At 55.5% G+C, this 17,220-nt stretch overlaps 1 protein-coding gene across 3 annotated transcripts; it reads left to right on the top strand.

Annotated features, from left to right (window-relative positions):
* Positions 1–757: 757 nt before the first annotated feature.
* Positions 758–7,317, top strand: LOC128092018 (coiled-coil domain-containing protein 81-like). 3 transcript variants are annotated; one of them, XM_052705458.1, is made up of 12 exons: positions 758–1,820; positions 2,325–2,386; positions 2,937–3,090; positions 3,333–3,589; positions 3,935–4,005; positions 4,388–4,467; positions 4,589–4,700; positions 4,996–5,116; positions 5,676–5,810; positions 6,109–6,251; positions 6,459–6,584; positions 6,688–7,317. In XM_052705458.1, exons 1-12 carry the CDS (start codon positions 1,742–1,744, stop codon positions 6,806–6,808), a joined length of 1,461 nt encoding a protein of 486 aa, XP_052561418.1. In that variant the 5' UTR covers positions 758–1,741; the 3' UTR covers positions 6,809–7,317. The 3 variants fall into 3 exon arrangements, with proteins under 3 accessions (XP_052561418.1, XP_052561420.1, XP_052561417.1); XM_052705460.1 differs by having other exon boundaries at positions 758–2,220; XM_052705457.1 differs by having other exon boundaries at positions 758–2,386.
* Positions 7,318–17,220: the final 9,903 nt, after the last annotated feature.

Here is a 17,220-nt window from a genome sequence, read left to right as displayed (position 1 = left end):
ACACCTTTCCCCCCGTAGATTCCCCACAACCCCCTATCCACCCCCAGACTTTCTTTCCACCTCTAGAAGCCTCGCTAGCCCCTTTTCTCCCTCCCGCAACCTCCCCTCTCCACCCCTGGAGTCATGCAGAAGAATCTGCAGATGTCCTCGAGGGGTTTGGGGCATGCAGGGGTGTTCCCAGGTGGGTCCAGGGGGATCCTTGGGTTCATCCTGAAGGGTCTGGAGATGTCCCAGTGGGGTCTTGATGTCCAGGGGGTCTCCAGGATGCTCCCGGGGATCCCTTGAAGGATGTGGAAACTCCGAGGATGGGCCCAGGAGCTCCGAGGAGCCTCTAGGATGATCTGGAGATGTCTCACCAGTAGCCCCTATGGCCCCATAACCACTACAGCCTCATCTCATAGCCATCCCATATCCTTATCCCACACCTTTATCCCATCCCATATCCATCGCATCCACCCCATAGCCATCTCAAACCCATCTCGTATCCCTCCCTCCACACCTCGTCCCCATCCCCCACCCCATTCCCATCCCAAATCCACATCCCCACAGATCCTCATTGCAAACAGGGCTCCCCAGTGGCTGCGGGTCTGGCTGGTGGCAAAGTGCTGGGGCAGGTGGTGATGCACCTTTCTCCATCGCTGAGCTCACGTGGCCATGAGTAGGCCCACTGCCTCGCTTATTGCCTTGTCTGTTCAGCTTCTCTCCTGGCTACAGACGCTGCCAGTAAATACTATTGCTCGTGTTATGTTGCCATAGGCAATAAAATAAGCCTGTCCCAAAGACAATGGTGTCTTTGTTCTCCCTGTTGAGCCCATGGATTGGCACAACAGCATCAGCACGCGATGGGCACGAAACTTGGACATCAGCAACGGGACTTGAAAGGCCAGCATCAGGAACGTCTCTTTTGGAGAGAGACTGAGAGACTGGGGCTCGTTGAGCCCGGAGAGCAGAAGGCTCTGGGGAGACCACGTGGCTGCCTTTCAGCACACGGGGCCTCACAGATCACCCAGTTCCCACCCCCTGCTGCGGCCAACAGCGAGATCAGGCTCCAGGTCAGGTTGCGCAGGGTGCCATCCAGCCTGGACCTGAACAGCCCTCAGGACGGGGTGCGCACAGCGTCTCTGGGCAGCTGTGCCAGCAGCTCACCAGCCTCAGCCTGTGTGACACGTGGCAGGTTCTCGTGCCGTTTGCCGAGTAAAGCACAGCGATGGTCGGTATTTCAACCTCACCTGGTGTGCGTGTGCCTGTGAACGCACAGGTTTCTGTTTATTAGACAGACGTGAAACAGCTGCTCTTACCGAGCCATTAAAGTTAGGCTTGCGTTCCTGCGTACCGTAATTCAGTAAGCTGAGCGGAACTGCGCCTGGAAGAGGAGCTGCCCCCTCCGTGCCAGTGACCTAACAGAGCTCCAGGTGACACGGGCTGATGTCACAATGCCTAACAGAGCTCCAGGTGACACAGGCTGATGTCACAATGCCATGCGCTGCATCACAAGCAGATCTTCCCCAGGGCAGTGGCAGGGCCGGCACTTCCCTGCAGGGCCTGGGCGCTGCTGCAGCACTGCTCAGGGGCTCTGTCCTTCTGCGACCAGGAGTCGATTCCGGGGCAGCCAGGCTGCTCTGGGTGACCCTCACTGACGCGTGGAGGAGCAGGGGCGCTTTGCAGAGAATTGTTGGTTGGTTGAGGAGCCTTGTTGGCGGAGGGCATCCTTAGTTCTGAACTGAGGCTGTCGGCAAGCCACATGGAAGGCTGCTGGACTGTGAGCGTCAGCTCGAAGCTGGCCTACTCGTTCCTAACGCTGCTGGAACTCTCTGCTGAAGGTAAGGCTGTCCGGACCCCCTTCCCAAGGCATCGCGCGGGGCTGCTGGCTGTCCAAAGCCGCAGCTCCTGCTCTCTGCGCTTGGCTGGACGTGGCTGGGGGCTGCTGTGAGAGCCCTGCCCAAGGATCCCGCTGGGCTCTGGGGACCACGTGGCAGCCAGGTCCCGAGAGCAGAGCTGCCCAGAGCCCCCGCTTCCTTTAGGCATGCTCGGTCCCCTGTGATAGCGCAGTCCGAGGCCAGGTTTCCCTGGCAGACGGTGTTTCCGTAGGTTGCAGCTCTGGGAGGAAAAGCATCCCGTGTCCCAGAGGCTTCCTATGTCCCCGTTTCCCCCTGGGGCTCCAAATAAGGCTGAAATCGGAGCAAAGCCCAGCTCCGGTAGCCATGGTGGTGCTTTTCTGGGGTGTGTGCGTGTGCCTGCACCGATCGCTGTCTGTGTGAGGAGCTTGCCAAGCAGCTGTGAAGAGGCTGGCTTGGAGCCTGACTTGTCTTTTCTTTCCTTTGCAGAGATTGTGGCGGTCTGGGACGCTGTGTCTGACTACATCCTGGAACAGATGAAGCTGGGCAAGGTGGGCTGGTGTGCTGGTGACCCTTGCCCTGGAGAGGGGTTCAGTCCTGCCAAGAATGTGGGCCCCGCAGAGCAATCCCTCCCTGAGACCACACTGAGCAGCACGCTGAGCCCAAGCCAGGTGCCCAGAGCGGCTTGTTGGCCAACTGGGAGGGAAAGCCAAGGCCAGAGCTGCTCTGAGCAAACATTTGGCACACGCAGGGGCTTCGCTCTGCCCTGGTCAGAACGGGGAGAACAAAGGGAGAAATGGATGGGGGGTTTTTCTGGCCCTGTGCCGAGGATAATCCTTGGGATCAGTCCCAGGCTTCAGCCCTGTGCTGTCCATGCCCGGGCTCTTCTCTAGCCGAGGGATGTTGGGAAATACTGTGCGGAGGTGACTGTCTTGCAGGGAGCACAGACTTTTCCAAAGCTTTCCAGAGAGCCCCATCTCACTCCGCTGTCCGTCAGGAGTGGGGAGGGTGGAGAGCAGTGACCCCACGCTCCTGATGTTCGTGGCTTTTGCCCCCCCTAAAGTACACGCTCGTCAGCCTTTCTGTCTTTTCCCCGTGCAGGGAGTCCTGATTCCGGGACTCGGGGTCTTTGCTGGGGTCCGAGAGCAATTCCACAGCAAAGAAGAGGCGCGTTCCGTTCTAAGGCCTGTCTTCCAGCTGGACATCGGGGTGCTGTGGCTGCAGGAACTCCAGTCTCCCAACGACATCATCCCTGGTGAGAAGGCAGCAGCCACCTTCCCCTTCCCGCCCCACGTCCGGCCGGCTGTGTTCTCCCTGCTCTTTGGAAACGGCCGGGAGCAGCAGAGAAGTGTCTGCAAAGCTCGGGGTGCAGCGCGAGTTCCTCCAGGAGGAACCGCAGCCCAAGAGCTGTTTCTCCAAAGGACCTTTTCTGTGGGATTTGGTTATGAATGCTGCATGGGCTGGCTGTGGCAGTGAGGATGTGCCTTCTCCTTGCAGACGATGTCAAGATTGAGCCGCTCAACTACCGGCAGCTCTCGCGAGCCTGCGGCGTCCCGCTGCACTTGGTGCTGCGCTGCGTGCGGGAGAGCGTGCTCCTGTACTGTCACCTCCTGAGGAGCAGGGAGCCCGTCCTGTTCGTGTTCAAGAACCTCGGCGTTATGACCTGCCAAGACGACTTCCTCCTCATGAGGTTCTTCTGCAGCTGCATTGAAACGCTGGAGAGCAATGCCACCGTCCTCGCACTGATCCACACCGTAAGTTGAGGAGGTTGTGAGGTGCGCTGTCGGATCACCGCTGGCCAGCCTGGACGTGGCAGGCCAGTCCAATGCCTTTCCCCACGCTTGCCCCCACGGCTTTCTCCACTGGCAAAGAGATTTCCTGGATCTGTGCCCATGCAGAAAGCCTGGCAGTGCTCTTGCACGGCCTCGCTGTTTTGCCATCCTGCTCCTTCAGAGCAGAACAAAGCTCTGATGTTCACGGAGGAGGCTTTGGTGGAGAGCAGCTTTCTCTTGGCATGGGAGCCAGGCTTGCTTCCTGTCAACAAGAGCCATGAAAAAATGTCCTTGGCAAGCCTCCAGCAGCTCTGTGTCCCTTTGCAGAGATTCTGGACGGACGATTCTGCTGACTTCGGGCCAGAGACCGCTGCCCATGGCATCCGCGTGTTCCCGAGGTGAGTGCATTTCCTCTGCAGCACTTAGCTGGCCAGCAGACAGGCTTCCTTCCACCTCCTCCTTTCGGTCGTGCCCTGCTGGGTCTCTGTGCTCAGCCTCCAGTTGGGGAAAAATGCTGGAACGTCTGGCTCCTGGTTCTCCACTGCTGCCTTTTGGCTTTTTGGGGAATCAGAGTTGTGTTACTGGTGCCCAAGCTGTCCCGATTCCCCTCAGAGAGAACGGACTGCACGTGCAGAGGAATTTGGGCTATGTGTGCTGGTTTGGCATGGCCAGGAAGGAAAAGGGTGCCACGCTCTGCAGAGCACAGGGATAAATGCCACCAACCAGCTGCGTGGGGCAGGAGGTCATCCTTCTTCAAGGGTTGTTACTCTCTGTTTCCAGGTTTCAGCTCACCGTGGAAAAGAGCAGAGCAGAGGCCGCTGCAGAAAAACAAGCTGCCATAGAGCGGAAGATGAGTAAAGGTGAGGAGCGGGTCCCAGCTGTAGGGAGGGGGGTCCTGTCCCGTGCCGGGTGACCGGATCCAGGTTCACGTGCCGTGCCCGTGGGGCTGCTCTGAAGAACTTCTTTCTCTCTTGGTTCCAGGGGTCTCTGCCGGCAGTCTGCTGCAGAGGCGGAAGACACTTCCCCCCTCCATGCTGCTGCAGCGCAAGCCGAGCTCAAGGCAGCAAGATGTGGCGAAGGAGCCTTCTGCCAGGTGAGGGCCTTGGGCGAAAAGAAGGAGATGCGTGCGCTCGTGTAGGAGCGGCCTCCCCTTCGGAGCTGCCAGCTCTCGGCACCCACAAAGGCTCCTGACACACGTGTGTCCAGGGGGGGGCCGTTCTCTCCGGGGCGGCAAGCGCGCAGCACGATCGCCCGAGGCAGACACACAGCTTCATGTTCCACCCTGGCCCCAGTCCCTGGGGGAGCTGAGTGCCGATCCCTACTGTGGGAGCACGGGGGAAATCGAGGTGCCCCGGGCTCCTGCAGACTCCTCTTGTGTCTGTTTGCAGCGCGCTCCCGCCGTGTGCAGGCAGCTCCCGCGGGATGAAGAAAGCGGGACAGAAGGAAACATCTGCTGCCCAGACCAGCGCTGCACTCCCTGCCACCGAGGAGTCTAAGAGAGTGCTGCAGGTACCGGCTCTGCCTTGCTGCAGGGACTGTGCTGCTTGAGACTGCACCAATGATAGGACGGTAGAATCCCAGGAAAGTTTGGGTAGGGAGGGGCCATTCAGACCGCCTGGTTCCAATCCCCTGCTGCAGGCAGGGACACCTGTCTCTAGACCGGGTTGCTCTAAGCCCGACCAGCCTGGCCTTGAGTGCTTCTGCAGGGAGGGAAGCAAAAGCCTCTGTGTGTGCAGTGATCTGGAGCACAGCCCTTCGGGTGCCACCGTTTCACATTTCTGTCCGCTCCTTCAGCTCCTCTTTGGTAGATGGAGGGTGCTGCACACTTTCCCCATCTCTTCTCGCCTCCTGGCCTGCCACCTGCCACAGCACTCTGATTTTGAGCAGGGGCCGTGAGAGAGGAGCCACGTTGGCCACGAGTTGCGGATCCTGGCCTGCCTTTGGGGCCCCTGGTCCTTCAGGGGCAAAGCAGTGCTCACAGGCCGGCAGAGGCGAGGAGCAGGAGCGGGGAGCTGAAGGAAGGCCCCAGGGGCAGAGGCTGATCCTGTATGCTGCTGTGTCTCTGCAGGAGCTCCGCAAAGAGTCTGCGCTGTGGAAAGCAGACCACACGTGGCCCATGCACCAACAGCAAATAGAGCGAGCACAGGCAGAAATGGAGGCATGGGAAGGCTGGAGCGCAGGGGAGGACCAGAATCCGCCCCAGGTACCGTCAGGGATCGACCCTGCTGGCAACAGCCGCTGAGCCAGGGTGCGAGCTCAGCAGGGCGCAGGGGGTGGGAGCGGGACGGGCGCCGCGCAGCATGGCAGGGGCTGGCCCGCTCCTCCCGGGAGGAGAGCTTGGCACGGCCCTGCAGGGAGAAGGGAAGGGCGGCGGGAGCCATGGGCCGGCAGGGCTGAGTCTCCTGCTTGCCGGGGCCTGCTGCAGGGCCCTTGGCAGAGGGCCTCTGGGGAACAGCCCCGTGCTCCCAGCCGCTTTGCTGACAGCGTCTCCTCTTTGGCAGCTGCAGGCCAGGGAGAGCGTGCGTGTTCCGCATCCTCCAGCCCAGCCCAGGAGACAGCAAGTGCGAAGGAGATGGAGGAAGGACGAGGGTCTGCTGCCAGGAAGTATAATGGGGACGGCGACCAAGCTGACACTGCATGCTGAGTGAGTGTGTGTGGGCTCTGCCGGCTGCCTGAGGCTCTCGGGCAGCTGTGACTGCAGCTCAGGGACAGGCACGGCCAGGGCCAAAAACTGCTGGTGGGGTGCAAGGCTGGGGACACCGGGGGGCAGCCGGGGGTGCGGGGCCGGGTGAGGGCAGAGGCAGGGGAGGCTCGGCGGAGCCCGAGGGATGACTTTGTCCTCCTGTTGCAGCCTCCTTTCCCCACGAGCGGCTCAGGTGCTCCGAAGGTTGGAGCCGCACCTCCGTCAGCAAGAGGCTTTTGCCGGCACAGCGGAAAGAAACCGGCAGAAGCTGGAGCAGAAGCGGCAGCTCCTCCGGTGAGCTCCGTAGGCAGCAGATCCCGAGAGCCGGGCTGCAGCCCGGCCTGCACCACTTGCCTGCGCGCAGCCCTAACGCTCCGTGCTCTTCTCGCCTCCCTAGGGCTGAATGCTCGCACGGCTCCAGAGGGGAACGTGCAGCCATCGGTGGGGACCGCGGTGGAGCTCTCAACACGGGGGCTGGGAAGCCGTCCAGATTTCCACCTGTGAATGGAAGATCGTAGAAAACCAAAGACTCGTAGAACGGCCTGGGTTGAAAAGGGTCTCGAAGATCACCGCGACCGGGCTGCCCAGAGCCACATCCAGCCTGCCCTCGGATGCCCGCAGGGATGGGGCGTCCCCCAGCTCTCGGCAAGCTGTTCCAGCACGTCACCACCCTCCGTGTGAAGAACGCCTGCTGACATCTAACCAAATTCTGCCCCCCTTTCACAGTTTAAAACCATTCCCCCTTGTCCTGTCACCATCCGGCCTCGTCAACGGCCGTTCCCCCCTACTCTACAGCCTTCCTTCAAGAACTGGAAGGCCGCAGTGAGGTCTCCCCGGAGCCTTCTCCTCACCAAGCTGAACAAGCCCGGTTCCCTCCACCTTTCTCCACAGGAGAGGTGCTCCAGGCCTCTGATCACCTTAGGGGCCCTCCTCTGCACTTCATCCAAGAGCTCTGCGTCTTTCTTGTACCGGGGACCTCAGTTTTGGATGCAGTATTCCCAATAAAAATGAATTGGCTTTATTTCCACTCAGTCTGCTGATGTCGTGTCTGTCGCCATCAAGTGACGTGAGGAAGCTGGAGCCGTGCTTTGAGAGAGCAGTTTGGGTGGCAACGAGAGCCGCTGCCAAGGCCCGGCAGGACCATGCTCTGCAAGAGCGGGTGCCCAGGACGGCAGCCATCTCTGCCGGCCGTGCACGTTTCCTGTGCACAAGTCGTGCGTCCCCTCGTATCCCCATCGCTCCCTTCTGGCAACAAACAGAAACACTGTGGCAGAATTCTCTTGTGCCCAGCACCCAGACTCTGTTGAGCTGAATTCAGCCCGTGGTGACACGAGAAAGGTTCTCGTGCCAGGGAACGAAAGGGGACCGGGGGAAAACACCGCAAGGGAGGGGAAGGGAAGGGAAAGAAAGCGGGGGGAGACGCTGCAAGGTAACGGAAGGGGACGGGGAGCTGAAGGGAAGGGGAGCGAGAAGAGACAGAGCCGGCGGCTTCGGCGCTGACCAATGAGAGGGAGGCCGGGGGCGGGGCGGCGTCAGCGCTGACCAATGAGAGGCCGGGACGGGCCGCCGCTGTCGGGCCGGTGGCAGCCGGCGCAGCCTGCGTGCCGCCGCTCCCCGCGGCTGAAGCGGCCGCTTCCGAAGCCGGGGCGCCGCGGGAGCCCGGAACGGACTCGGAGGGGCGGGATGCGCACAGCGTCTCTGGGCAGCCCGTGCCAGCAGCTCACCAGCTTCTAAGGGAGAACTTGGAGCTGTGCGTGCGCCTGTGAACGCGCCGGGTGTTTATCGCAGCTCGCACCCGTCCTCCTCCCACCACCCGACTCCCGGGAGCCCGGACCCGATGGCTCGGCCGGACGGTGGCGAGACGTGAGGGTCGGCGGCGCCCCCACCGCCCGGATCCGCCCCGCCGATCGGCCTCGGTTCCTTTGTCTTTCCCGCCCTGTTTTTTCTTCTCGGCTCAACTATTCTCTTTGGACACCTGAACTCTTACCCATCATGAGCAGAGGGTGAGAAATCTTACTCAAAATCCACAACGACAAACGATGCTTCCGTGCTGATTGCATTCCGTGCCACAGAACGGCCACAAACTCCGTCAGCCAAGTACTGGCAGAAAAGAAGAGTGCCGGTCTATCAGAGCCAAAGCCTTGCCTGCACCCTCAGAGCCAGCTGACTGATGCAAAGCTGTGGGCAGCTCCCTGCTACAGGAACGGTCTGGTGAAATTCAGTAGACAAAGACCATTTGCAGCCCTGGATCACAGCAAGTGCCTGAGCCCCTGGACTACTGCGAGAGCATTTCACAGTCATTGCTGCGCTGGGCTGCACTGCGATTAAAGCAAGGAGGGAAAGCAGTGTTGCCTAACCATAGCATGGCCGGATGAGGTGGAATGGAAACTCTTAAAAGCCAACAGCGCCTTTGTAAATGCTGAGCTCTGCCAGCAGGGTGCTGCTCTCAGACACCCAGGTATTCTTACCTGAGACAGACAATAAAGTGCATTTCCCTTGCATCTTTTTCTTTACCAGTTTCAGATACCAACGGGGACCAGGATTTTGGGATCTGGACAGAATCACAGAATGACAGAATCAGCCGGGTTGAAGGGAGCTCAAGGATCACGTAGTTCCAACCCCCTGCCCAGCAGGGCCACCAAACACACACAGTCACATCAGGTTGCCCAGGACCCCGTCCAACCTGGCCTTGAACACGGCCAAGGACGGGGCATCCACAACCTCCCTGGGCAGCCCGTTCCAGGGCCTAACTACTCTCCTTGTGAAGAACTTCCCCCTAACATCCAACCTAAATCTTTCCTCCTTCAACTTGGATCCAGGACACACAGAGCCTCACTCATGCTCCGAGACCCCAGCAGTATTGCTGCATGTTAAGGCAGGGCTTAGAGCACAAAAGTCCCCCACATCTGAAGGTGTGCGTCAAGGGACTGGTCCAACAAACAGACACAAATGGCACATCATGAGAATGGCAGAATCTGGCTTAGTGCCTCCACTTCTCCAAGCTTGAAGGACAAAACATTTTACCATCATTTTCCTCCCTTCAGAAGTCTCAACCTCTTGGAGTCTCACCCTGTTTAAGCCTCAGTAAAGTAAAAAAACAGGGGTGGGGGGAGCATCTCTGTTGCCTCCTTCCACCAGCTGACAACGCAGCAGTTGTTAAAGCAGCAGATGTTCAGTGACTGCTCACTCCCTCTTATTTATGTGCTTGTACAAGTGCTCGGCGCTCGCCTGTATCGTTACGATGTCGGCAGTGACAGCTGGCAATGGAAAATCTAAAGTAACACCTGCAGCATTCCCTTTTTTTCAGCACCGCGCGTGTCGGTTTCTTTAGCACCAATAAGTGGCATTACACAGCCTCATTAAATCCACACACCTGTGCAGTCATTTGCAACTTATGGATAGCTGCTGACGCAACGTTCAAACCAACAGCTCTGGCTCACACCTTTCTGTTCTCCCCATCCGTCTCCAAGCCGCCAGAAGAGCAAACAGCAGCAAAACCCCGCAGTCAATATTCCCTGAGACGCCCTTTTACAAACGCCGGGGGCGCTTTGGAGCTGCTCTCCACAGATGCTCACCAGGTCTGGAGAGCCGTCAGCTGCCCCAGGATATCAGAGAGCGCCAGGAAGCACTGCTGCCCAAACCTCAGGCTGCCCGACCCAACTCCCACGAACACAGCGCCACTGGAAGCTCAATTCCACCTTGGCTGCAACTGCTGCACGTCAACCTGTGGTCTCCCTGGGGGAAGGCTCTGTTGGAAGCTGTTTACATCACCGGCTGCTTTCCTCTACGAGGAGCTGCTATCTCTGCCTGAAATTAAGACTGCTTGACGTTTCCTACCATAAGCCCCTGTTTTTAACTCGTTTATCCCTTTGCCAGTAACGGTTTAGGCTGAAATTTGTAGGAAACATTGTCTGTGGTGTGAAACTGCCATCAGAACAGTTTGACTTCTTTCACAAAGAGACTGCAGAGAACACCATCGCTGGTTCTCAGCTTAAAGTAGGTCTGATCCAGGACTGGCCAAACTAATCAAGCCTGTGTTTTTCTACGGATTTGTACCCAGTCTCTTTCAAACCCTCTTTCCTTTCAGTAATCCCCATTTAGGTACCTGCTACCAAACAGAATGAGCGAGATCTGAGTTGTACCCATTTTACCCCGCTGATGAAGGCTGTCGGTCACAGGGGACCCTCTGACCATGCCCCAAATTTCATCTCACCGCCACACTTCTACTGCGACAAAGGAAAGTAACCTTCAGAGAAACACTGCCCTGACTGACTTTGGTTCAGAGGATGGACGATGTCACTTTAAAAATCATTACTGCCATGAAAAGGAGGAAAAATGTGAATAAATACATTGGCATCCTGAGAGCTTCGCTAAAGCTCTTTCAAGTGCACAACTCCACCAGCGCGCTGTGCGCTGCGCACGGCACACGGCTCAGAGGGGTAATTATCCACGGGTTGGAAGCCAGTGTGAATACACGCACTGTTGGTCAGCACGATGCTGTGCTCGCTGCTGCTTTTTGTTTAATCCATTGTAATCACTGTGGATCTATTTCTGCTGATAACAGAGAGTGAACTGGTTCTGGTCAGACAGATTTCTGGATACGGAAAATGAGCAGAACATCTGAGAGAACTTACTGTGTTACCAGAAATATTTACAAACGGCTCTTCCTTCCCTCGGCTGGCAGCACATCCCAGCACTGAGGAAGCAGCACGGATGGCTTCTGAAGGGATGGAGAAAGCCAAAGTCCACTTCTCCATCGACCTGAGAAAGCAACGCCACGGGGCTCCAGCAGAAGCCCAGGCTGGAACTGCTCCCAGAGTAACAACTGCCCCCTTGACGGAAGGCTCGCGTGAGTCTGAGTGCACCGTGCACCAGGCACAAACCAGCCTCTAGGGACAATGAGAGGCCGCCGTGCCATGGCAGCAGAGCACCTGGAGGCCTGGGGTACCTTTTGTGCCACGAGATGTGATTCCAGGACTGTCAGTCCTTCCGGCCCAGGGCAGCGATGTTCTACACAGGCTTGACGCCAACGTGCACCAAGAGCAACGCAGACTCTGGGCTCGACTGACAGCAGCGCAGCCTTCTCCACAGCACGCAGCCCTGTCCCAGTGCATCTGTACCAGCAACGTAGAAACGAGCATCAGCACGAGGACAAGGCACACACACAGACCAACCGGGAGCTGCAGCTTTCCTCAGTTTGTGACAAGCCCTCGGCTGGATGCTGGGATGCTCCCCACGCACAGCCAGGCACTTGCAGCAAGCGCCTTGTGCCCATGGGCAGAGAGCTGCAGTAAGGCACAACGCTGGGCTGAGCACGTTCCAGCTCACAGCAGCAATGGAAGGACATTGTGCAGGAAAACAAAAAGCCTCGAGGAAAGGATTAGGGGTGTCACAAGTTAAACACCTCCTCCCTGATGACATGCAGGATTGGGTCAGCTGTGCAGACAAGCGAGAATGCTGCAGCACGGAGTGAGAAACAAACTGCTGCCTCCAGTAGCATTTCAGACAACAAGCAGAAGACTAGCATACAACAAGCAGCATTTTAAGAGCTTTCCCGTAGAGGACAGGCAGAGATTTGTCAGTGTGTAACTGCACACCGTTTCTACTCTAGATCTCCTCCTTGGCTGCTTTAACTTACCCAGCAGATTTAAATGTAAGAAATAACACTAAACTTCTCCTTATAATCAGCCTCCAAAATCTCGCAGCTCTTGCTTCACAGTTCCAAAAACCAAAAGCTAGGAGAGCAGGTTGCAGTAGTGATACGCTGTCATTAAGAGTCCACTGCATTACAACAAACGATGCCGAAGGACCTGAGCAACAGCTCTGCCTCACTGTCTTAAAAACAGACGGCCGGGGTTTGGTGACAGTGTGAACAACCAACCATCAGACCATCACTGGTCTTAAAAAAATAAAAAATGTATCCCTTTAAACATTACCTTGATCCACACTAAATACACAAATTGCTCAGATGATCATGCTGTCTCATAAGCACGGGATACAGCCAGAACTTACTGCAGGTTATTTGAGCACTTGCTCACAGCGAGCAGAAAGTAGCCTGGGGCCTGCTGAAAGAACTGCCAAGAAAGGATGAGACAGAGATATAAATCAGGTTTATGGGCTGTCCAGCAGACTTTACATTCAATTCTCTCTTGTCATGTTCTCATCGAGTGCAGGCCCTCACACAACCCTTCTTGCAACGGTTCTGACCAGAAACGGGTCAGACCCAACCACCCCGGGGCCACATTAGATGTTAAGGTGCAAAAAGGCAGCATGCATACTCACAGGTAGACACACAATTCTACACACCACACGTGAGGCTTCATTTGTCTGCTTTCATGTGTGTACCAGATCCACTCATTTCCTCCCAGAAAAACCCAGAATGTAAATGCCAGCAACAAGTGCAGTTTAACACAGGCTCCGAGGAAAAGAAAGAAAGGCAGGACTTCACACACGTTTGTGGGAAAGAGAAACCATTCAAGTGAGTGAGAATAAACTTCCAGTGCTGATGCTTTGTAACGTGACTGTGCCAGATGAGACGTCTTCACAAAGACCACAGCATGTGCTATTGATTCCATGACTCACTATTTCTAGTGTTAGGACTATGGCCAGATACTGTGCTCAGAAGGAAAATCAATGTCTGTTCTACACAGTTTGTCTTGTAACATAAATTGAACAGATTAATACAGAAGAAATTCCGATATTAACGTCAGACAAAACTCTGACGTTAGTAGCAATATGGAAAGAAAAAGCCACTACATCTGCTAAACTGTCCAATGGAACTGACGTGGAGCAAAATTCCACCCGGTCTGCAATGCATTGACTTCCCCCATTCTACAGTTAAACACAGGGTATGACTGCTGTTGGCTTCACAGAGGGCATCTGTTACACAGGAAACGTCCAGGCTGGCTTTGAGAAAATCCTGAAGACGTAAGGCAGGACAGGCTCCAGCAGAGTGAAGAACCCTACGGCCCCCTGCCCCCCGCCTTGGGGTCTTCAGTGACACTTCAAGCTCTCGCTCAGCCTGACTGAGCCCAAGCTCTCTGTGGCACGACTACATCCTCTGCTTTCTCAGCTGGCAGGGGTGTTTTGACCAGAAATCCCATCTGGATTCTCAAAACCTTCCCAATTTAGACCTCATCAAGACTTGCACACATCTACAAGGGCCTTTGATTTCGAGACGCAACAAGATTCCCAGACCTGCAACAGAAAAGCTCCTCTGAGTATCTTTCCACCCACTCCAGCTGAATGACTGGTAACAGACTGTGCCTGTGCTTCTTGGGTAGAAGAAGTATACGTATGTGGACATGTGTGCACAGGTATTCTTCCTGGTGAAGGCGTGCTTTCTACTGCGTTGGGGCCGTTCCTGCTTGAAAAACATCACAGCATCCTCACGCACTGCCCGGTACCACGGGTCTGTACCAGGAAATGCCCGTGCCGGTTCCTTTGGTATTCCTCCCGCAGGGCACCCGCTGCCACCACGAGGAATATGGCCAGGGTACGTCATCAGAAAGCACGAGGCTTGAAGCTGCCACTTATTTTCGCTGGTGGCCACAGAAGCGACGTCCCAGGGCTTTGTTTCCATCACTTTCCTCTTCCTGCTGGAGAATTTTGGTGGCACAGTGCGGACACCAAACGCCAGCGGCCACTGGTGAGTCATGCAGATGGCAGGACTGAATGGATTTGACCCAGAGGTTACCAGCCTTCCAAAGTGGAAAAATAGATGGCACCAAATGTTCTCAGCAAAACAGCCCATCTTTGCATAAGAAAATATCCTCTGTGTGCTTTCCTTTCAGGAAAAAAAAGGGGAGGGGGGAGACAAACTTCCAACCTTCCTAAAAAGGCAGTGAGCTTTCTGCACTCCTGACCTTTCACTTGCAGAGGGAATGCCCATTTCCTGCTGGGCTATGGCTCTGATCATCCTTGCCAGAGCTAAGATGCACACGAGCTGGCTCACCCTTGTTTCCACTGCTGCTGGAGCACACCAAGGACACTGTGTGCCCTGCTGCCTTCAGCACCGAGCCAAGCAATGCGATCCTTCACAGGACCTTTTACAGCACTGAAGAGCTGCACAGAGGAGCCCTACAGGATGGCATGGAGTGCAGCAGCGCAGGGAGGTGGTGAAGCATCTTCTTCTTTTGCTGTCAAGAAGATCAAATGGTCAGTCTGAAAGTGAGGCACGATGAACTCCCTGAAGCCTTGGGAGCAGAAAGACTAGAATCACACAGAGCAGGAGGGGGAAGTGGAAGTGCTCACCCAGAGACAAAAGAAAGGTTTACCCAAGTATTGCAGTATGACAATCATGCAATGCAAATACCCCAGTAAAGTGAAAACCTGCAGTCAGTACAGGAAGCCTGAGGTTTCAGCATTCACTACAGACGCCAGCTAACAGAAGCACTGTGGGAGCTGTATCTGCCTGTGCCCCTTGTCCCAAGAAGCCCAACAGCAAACATTTGTGCTCAGCTGCTACTTTAAAACGCCACAGTCACTGTTCCAACAGCCCTCCTGCTACCTCTTCCATCAGAGCTGTGCCTGCAGACCCCAGATGAGGCCGGGCTGCTCTGCTTTATCCAGAATAACACAAACGTGCAACGGCAGGAAGAGAAGAGGTTTGCACCTGCAGCGCCCTGCCCGTCTTTCTCTTCTGTTATTTGGGGTACTGCCAACACATGACCCAGCCCCACCACCCCACTTTTTCTTTCTGAATCAGTCATAAGGCTGAGTGGGAACCAAAGGCACCTGGGTGTGATGCCAGTCAGCTCCTGCAAAAAGCAGCTCACCTCATACGTGGGGCCAAGGGAGAACGAGGAACACCCCTGAGCTGTTCCTGGTCACAGTGCAAGCGTGAGCCCTTCTCAGACTGGAACCCTTTGGGCATTCCCTCTTTAAAAACAACAGCAACAACAGCAGCACTGCAAGCTCGTTGAAGTCCTGTGACCAAATCACCAGAACAGAAACCAGGAGGGGGAGATGGCAGAGGTCTGAAGGAGCTGCAAAAGGAGCGTTAGGGCTCCAGAGGGGTTGGTTAGTTTGGTTTGTCATACCAGGTAGGAAAGCAGGGAAGTGAGAGAGTTTTGTATTAACAGAGTTCAAAACAGACCTCAGAGCTCTGATTCTGGCTGGGAGTCCTGTGCACCGTACCCAGCACCAGCCATCTGCCTGTGCCTTGCAGCACGTTGCTCCAGCAAGCAGGCCGTGCACTTACTGCATTGTCTCTGCTATCTCAGACAACACACAACAGCATCATTGTAACCCCCAGCTCCATCTTGGATGCAACCCCTGGTTGTATCCATGGAGTCCAACTCCTCATATTGTGCAGAGCAGGCAGTGCCCTGCATGGTGCCACAGAGATCATCGCTGTGACAGACAAATAGCAAACCAAAGCAACCGCTGCTTTTAGAGTTACCAACACGAGAGAGGTGCTCAGCACACTCAAATCCCAGACTGCTTTTGGGCATGCGTTCCCATCTTTGTCTTTCCCCATGGTGAGTTTAACTCCCACCTCACTACTTATTGCTGTGAGGGCAAATTTATGGCACCTCGTCTCACACATCTAACAGTCAGCTAGCCAAGACCGAGCTAGCACTGCTTAGGCTCCCTGTGAAGTTAGTGCAAATAAATATGCACCTCCAGAGGGCAGATAACTTGATCCCACCTCTTCTGTGCGACAGTGATTTCTATAGAGAAGCCTACAGAAGCTGACAAACCGACTGGTTTAAACTAGATAGCTAGCTGCTGCGTGGTCGAGGTTCCTGGAGATTAAGGGGCACGTGGACAAGGTGCTATGCAGTGCACAACCCCATAGACTCTTGAACAGAATTTGGCGCATCTTTCACTAATTATGTCAGATGAAACCATTCATTACTTAAGACGGCCTTGAGCCACCTTCAGAGCAAGTCATCCTCACCAGAACATGAGCAAAGCTGGGTCGCACTGTTACGCCTGTTTGATTTCCAGGTGGCTGAGACTCCCCACCTGGAACCTCTTCTGTTCCACTTTATCACCTGCTTTTTTCCCCTCCAAAATCCTACAGGATATAGCTCGCTCCTACCTTCATTTCCATGGTTGGCACACGGTGCTGAAGTTAAGTTGCTCCCACATGACCATAAGTCCTGTTTGGGTTTGAGAAAGTTTTAGGCAGAGCACTTTACGTTAAACAAATCTGTTGTTCCCAGTTCGCTACTAAAGATCAAGGGCGAATTTGTGCAGAAAAGCTTGTACTTTCTTCAGCTACGTTACTGACTTTTGGAGAAGAAAAAAAGCCAAGCCAGCACCTCAAACTGAGGACAGGGAAAAGTAACACGCACTTGCCTTCCACATACAGTCAAGCAGAAGGTTCAAGCAGTCAAGTTCTCCCAGTGGTGCCAGTTTTTACAAAGCCTGAGAGCTGCTCTTCTGCTCTGCAGAGCTGAAAACAGACTCTGCTCCTTGTTTCCACAAGAGAACCAACTGCAGAGAAGCAGAAGAAACGGAAAAGAGAGACACTCACATGCAAAAGCTTCAACGTACGACAGCTTTGCAGGGAGGCTGCAAACATTCATGCAGAGCGCTGCGTGGTGAAACAGAAACTGTGATTAAATCACCGTGAATGCACAAAAGGGAAGTTGCTGATGACAAAAGGGGTAGGATGTCCAGGAATAGCTCTGGCCCGTAAGATCAGCAGACGTGACTACCATTTTCTAGCTGACACCCCTCGCCCCACAGCTTCTCCTATCAGTGCCTGTGCAGACGCCCAGCACGCAGGCTGTTCGCATCCCATGAACCGCTGACATCCGCTCACCATCAGTGCCAGAGGCACGCAGTCCAAAGGATTCCATCCCTCGGCCTTCCTCCCTCAGAAATGACGGAGGCATTACGTGCACAGCTCTTGTGAGGAGAGCCCCAAACTCTACCGGCGCGACCGCTGCCATCAACTCAGGATTCGTTACGTGAT

Source organism: Tympanuchus pallidicinctus, unplaced genomic scaffold (genome assembly GCF_026119805.1).
Source record: "Tympanuchus pallidicinctus isolate F22 unplaced genomic scaffold, pur_lepc_1.0 scaffold58, whole genome shotgun sequence".
Lineage (NCBI taxonomy): Eukaryota > Metazoa > Chordata > Aves > Galliformes > Phasianidae > Tympanuchus > Tympanuchus pallidicinctus.
The sequence above is the reverse complement of the archived record's forward strand: the minus strand, read 5'-3'. Positions and strand labels throughout refer to the sequence as shown.